The sequence below is a fragment of the Nilaparvata lugens genome, chromosome 3 (genome assembly GCF_014356525.2).
Source record: "Nilaparvata lugens isolate BPH chromosome 3, ASM1435652v1, whole genome shotgun sequence".
Classification (NCBI taxonomy): Eukaryota; Metazoa; Arthropoda; class Insecta; order Hemiptera; family Delphacidae; genus Nilaparvata; species Nilaparvata lugens.
Window position 1 is genome coordinate 98,542,667 of NC_052506.1, and position 6,000 is coordinate 98,548,666.

A 6,000-nucleotide genomic window follows, 5' to 3' on the forward strand; every position below is an offset into this window, starting at 1 on the left:
GACTGAGATCCTGCTCTACATAAGGTTTCCAACACCTCTCGCTGGTCTGAGGACCGCGACGGGAACGATCTCTAGTCTGGAACTGAGATCTCGCGCTATACAGGGTAGGAAAAATTAAGAGGAAGAAAGAGAGATGATGCCGCAGTCTGGGGACTTCGGCAAAGACGTTCTCTAGCTGTACCTGAGAGCAGGAAGCGTTGCAGTCTGTGTCTTCAACAAGGACGTTCTCAAGCTGTACCTGAGAGCAAGAAGCGTTGCAGTCTGTGACTTCAACAAGGACGTTCTCAAGCTGTACCTGAGAGCAAGAAGCGTCGCAGTCTGTGACTTCAACAAGGACGTTCTCAAGCTGCACCTGAGAGTGGGAAGCGTCGCAGTCTGTGACTTCGACAAGGACGTTCTCAAGCTGCAACTGAGAGCAGGAAGTGTCGCAGTCTGTGACTTCGACAAGGACGTTCTCAAGCTGCACCTGAGAGCAGGAAGTGTCGCAGTCTGTGACTTCGACAAGGACGTTCTCAAGCTGCACCTGAGAGTGGGAAGCGTTGCAGTCTGTGACTTCGACAAGGACGTTCTCAAGCTGCACCTGAGAGTGGGAAGCGTCGCAGTCTGTGACTTCGACAAGGACGTTCTCAAGCTGTACCTGAGAGCAGGAAGCGTCGCAGTCTGTGACTTCGACAAGGACGTTCTCAAGCTGCACCTGAGAGCAGGAAGCGTTGCAGTCTGTGACTTCAACAAGGACGTTCTCAAGTTGTACCTGAGAGCAGGAAGCGTCGCAGTCTGTGACTTTGACAAGGACGTTCTCAAGTTGTACCTGAGAGCAGGAAGCGTTGCAGTCTGTGACTTCAACAAGGACGTTCTCAAGCTGTACCTGAGAGCAGGAAGGATTTTAGAATAAGGAAAGTGAAGAGAAAGTAAGAGAAAGGATGCCGCAGTCTGGGGACTTCGGCGAGGACGTTCTCAAGCTGTACCTGAGAGTGGGAAGCGTCGCAGTCTGTGACTTCGACAAGGACGTACTCAAGCTGTACCTGAGAGCAGGAAGGATTTTAGAATAAGGAAAGTGAAGAGAAAGTAAGAGAGAGGATGCCGCAGTCTGGGGACTTCGGCGAGGACGTTCTCAAGCTGTACCTGAGAGCAGGAAGCGTTGCAGTCTGTGTCTTCAACAAGGACGTTCTCAAGCTGTACCTGAGAGCTAGAAGGATTATAGAATAGAGGAAGTTAAGAGAGAGAAAGAGTAAGGATGTCGCAGTCTAGAAACTTCGACGAGGACGAGCTCAAGCTGTACCTGAGTTCTCTAGGAAAAGGATTGGGCTTTTCCTACTTGGAATTACAGCAAGTCAGAAACTGCTAAGCGAATTTAAAATACAGGGCCACTCTTTAGTATGAAAATTAATAAGGAAAATACATCCCTAAAAACTGAGATTACCTTATTACAGAAGAGGAAATGCACACAAGTGACCAGTCCTGACATACAGTTACCTGAATCACTGCAGGACTAAATACGGAGAATAGCGAACAAATTCCCGCACTAAACTTAAACGTCGTGAAGCGACAGAGTTGAGACTTAAGAATTAAGCCCTCAAAAATAATCTGCTTAAGAGCCTAGCTAAATTTCCCCACTCAACTATTTGTAGCACAAACTTGAGATCCCTTACAGGTTTCAAAACCAAGGATAACTCGTTCACCCCCAGTGATACGAATTCGGGAAAAATAGCTGACAAGAAAGAAAAACCCAACAGGGAGTTCTAACTCCGAGTTGTTCGGAACTCGACCTACAATATTCTATGTTAACACAAGATAGAATAATAATTAGTATCGGTAACGTCGTAAGGAGAGGAGATTCGCGACCCAATCTCATGCTCAACCACCGAACATCTGCTTCTCTCCCAGGTCTTCTTGAAGCAACACCGGGTCGCTGAAAGTTAGGAGGCCGGGGAAAAGGGCTTGCTGACCAATGGGAGTCTGAAAAGACAATCACGCCACTAGTCATGTGACAGGGTTTGAATCCACTAGTGCTGATGATAAGGGTACAGCTAATGATGACACTGATACTAATTGCTACACTAATTCAGGCCGGTAAACAATATTTCTATTCCAGAAATTTCATGAAGAGCCGATACTGACCCGACTCGGTAGCCACTTATCGTTTTGATGATACGAATGCTGCTAATTTAAAGGGGTTGACGGCGATGGTGATAATGCATATACACAACTACAAATCTAACAAAATATATCTGGCAGACGATCCTATTCCTATTCTAAAATAGAATAATTTCGCTAATTTTTCGCTGGACGATGGCTCTCCATCCGTCACAAAAATTCACTTTGTGACAACTGAACCAAGAATAAAAGGTTTTTGGGCCATCGTGTAACTAGCACAAGGAAATTTTGCCTGAAATGATTGGTTCTGGACTTCTTTTATGCATCAAAACAATATATTGAAAAATCAGAACTACAATATAAAATGCAAGCACACCCCCTTTTATATATTTTTTCATAGTCTATATTGACTGGACTAAAGTAACTGTAGATTTTTCAAACACCACTCGGAAAGTGGGGGGCGATCGCCCTCCCCCCTGGATCCGCGCCTGGTTTATAATATATTGGGATATTATATATTTGCCTATATATTTCAGAAATTTTATCAATTATAAAACTCAAATCAGATCAAAATTAATATAAAATTTGAGAAGTTTGCATGAGTACTTTTATTGGATATAAAATGTTGGATTAAGTAGATCAGCCATTTTACGTGTTACCGTACACCAGAGAGGATCAGCTGTACACTTTCCTCCTCCTCCATTTATACCTGAGGCAAGAGCTCACACGCTTTCCTTCAAACTGTATCAATAAGGGGAATTAGGGAATAAGGGGATATAGTATAATACTACTACTTTAGTAGTAAACACTGTTCAAGATTATGTTGATAGGCTAGATTTACTTCATATCATGTGACGTTAATGAATATTTTCTATATTTTTCAGGTTGGCTTTATTGGGAAAAACAAAGTATAGATACAAAAGTGATGGTTTGAATAGTTTGAAATACAAGCGTGTTGCCTTCAAACAAAATCAGCTGTTTACATCAATGATATTCAAATTACCTTGATGAAGACAACACTCTATTCATACTGTATATTGAATTACAGCAGCCTTTGAGAAACTAAGAAGGAAATTTCAGATATGCCTACTGTATTCCAGTAATTATTCGAGTGTAGCCAGTTAGTCTGTTTTGTAGTATTATAGTTTTTATATTACAATAACGGTTAAAAATATTAGATCATTTTATTTTTGTATCCACCTATTGAAGGTTTTATATCTATAGTGGGCCTTAGTTTATTAATATTATTTGGTCGTTCAATAAAATACAATGGACATTTTTTCAATATATGGTACCGTACTATACTTTTAAATTCCATACTTTATAACTATGAAAATAGCAACTAATGAGTTTGTGTTCATTCTATTGATAAGTTAATGATCCTCCAACTCTACGTAAAACATTATTTAGTAGGCTAGGTACCAGTAAACCGAGTCTTTGTACCAGGCAGTTGAAATTTTAAATAGCTAGCAATCAATACTCAAGTTTAAAGAAATCACTAGCAATATTCTTTATTGTATTTTACAAATGTTCAGAGTATCCTCTAATATGGATATTCTTCTTCAGTGTAATAAATAAATATTTTTTTTTTTAATGTTAAAGAGACATGGGTTGGGTGACTATTTGACTTTGAAAATATTTATAGATTCAATAAGTTCATTTTCAAGTGCTACACATAGTGAAACTGAGTGTAAAACTTTCAAATGAATGAAATAACATTTAATACAAAAAAATCCACTTCGAAAAAATGGTGAATACTATTTTTATTGGAAATTATTCCAGTTTCTGCTTCCTAACGATTTTTTGTAGCATTGAGGCATGTTGGCTGCACCTGCAGAGTCTGCAACAAATGAATATTCAGAACGTATTTATTTCAAACAAGGTTGATTATGTTTTATTTGATAAAATACATAAGTTTTATCTTATTTTGCATTCCATTTGTATCATTATTCTGAATAATTTCCATACAGAGGCAAACTAAACACCAAATTTCGCCTAAACGTTGACATTCTTCAACCAATATTTAACTAGTAACAGTATCTGAACCAGTTCAACTATGGATATTTTGAATACACCAATTGAAATATAATAAAAAAGCGAAAATAAAATGTACTCACCTATATCATAAGTCTTTTGGAAATAGGATTTCTAATAAGACTGTTTTCTTATAATTCACTTATATCTTCCCAGTGAATTCACTTGGTATTATTTTTTAACTTGAGACCATTCGAATTTTCCAAAATTAGTCAACAATATGTTGGGGCTCACTTCTTTATCTTGTGGATCAGTCATTGTCATCCAGACTTTACGTCACATTAAACATTTGAATAGAGGTATTAATAAAATTGTAGTTAATATAATGCTAAAAAATGCATATTCTGCATTTTATATTATCCAATTCAATCAATCGTTGACCAGCCTCATGCTGGATAGATTCATCAACAATATGTGATGTTACAAAATTGTATAATAGGATTAATTAAGAAAAGAAAATATTGTAAGACTTTATTACAACAACAGAGGTAGTAACAATTTGAAATTCTCACCTACTGGAAAATGTAAAAAACAGGAGTTGATCATTTTTAATTATAAAAATCGTAATTTTGTAGATTTTATTAAAATTAAATATAAAGTAAAATAATGATGTAATTGACAAAAAATATTTATTATAAATTGAAAGAAATGTTGATGAAAATGAAGAAAGAAAGAATGGGTTGGAGTAAGTCTGTATTTATGCTTGCAAGAGAGGGGAGACTGACTCTTCTGTCTGGAGGATGCTAGGAAAATGGAGGTGTTTGGAAGAATTTATGTTTATTGAAAATGGGGTTGTGGGTGAAAATTTAAAGTGTCAACGATGAAAGTATTGAAAAATAGTACAGTAGAATTGGGTGGGATCACATTCAATTTGTAATCATGTTAAACTAAGTATTGAATTTGTAAAATATGATCTTGTTTTTAGACACATGTGAATTTGTATTTTATTATCCATGATAACTGTAATTTGTTGATTCTATTATATCGGTGCACTGGCACAGGATGTTCAGTCCCGATAGATTATATGCCTGGTTCATAATCAAATAGTTGTGTTTCAATATAAGTAAATAGCTTTAGATACCTTTCTCGAACATAATCAATAATATCTAACAGGCAAACATGTGAATAAGGGCTATTGTCTCAAAAAGTGGTGCTACTGCCAATAAATGTACAATAATGAACACTTGAAACACAAAGTTTATCAGGATGGCACTATAAAATGTGATGATCAAAACAACTCAAAGAAACTGGTCATCTCACCACCACCAGTACCACAGAGTACAGCGATTTTCAATATGGGCTTAAGTACACTCAACAATGAATTTTCCATTTTTCGACCGAATTTGACTTATGATGCACGATTTTGCACCGCTTTGACAAGAAGAATTAAGTGTAGTAGGTATGAAGAAATCTGAGCATTGTGTCAAAAGTTATGTGTTAGAAATTTTGATCCTTGAGGTGTCCTTATGTGCGCCTCTTCACTAGGAAATACTGAAATGAAGTGCATCGAATGGGTGATTCTTATAGAACATAATCTCATGAACTTATGTCATTGTACGAAATATCAATGTGAGGACAATGTAGTTGGTGATAATGGTTGAAGCTGAAAATTAGGTGTTTTTCACAATACAAGGAGCATTGTTGTCAGGTGTACCTGTAAATCTATATGAGATAGAGTGCTCTACCTGATCTCAGATTGTAGAGCACAAAAATACGCCCAGAGGGATTTTAAATTATACATCTAAATAGTACCTAACAATCGGAAGATATTATTGATCAAAAACTAAAATTCATCAGAATTGATTTTTTCTTCAAATTTCACTTATTTTTGAAAAATTAAAACTCAGTACTCATTGGAGATAAAGAGTTCCG

At 37.0% G+C, this 6,000-nt stretch overlaps 1 protein-coding gene across 2 annotated transcripts in view; it reads left to right on the top strand.

The window, feature by feature from the left end:
- LOC120348836 (beta-1,4-galactosyltransferase 4-like) overlaps positions 1-4,577 on the top strand; it is a 48,584-nt gene extending 44,007 nt beyond the window's left edge. For both annotated transcript variants that reach the window (XM_039425258.1, XM_039425257.1), the window contains one exon: positions 2,979-4,577. In XM_039425258.1, the coding sequence (XP_039281192.1) occupies positions 2,979-3,102 (124 nt within the window). In that variant the 3' untranslated portion in view covers positions 3,103-4,577. The remainder of the gene's footprint in view (positions 1-2,978) is intronic.
- Positions 4,578-6,000: the final 1,423 nt, after the last annotated feature.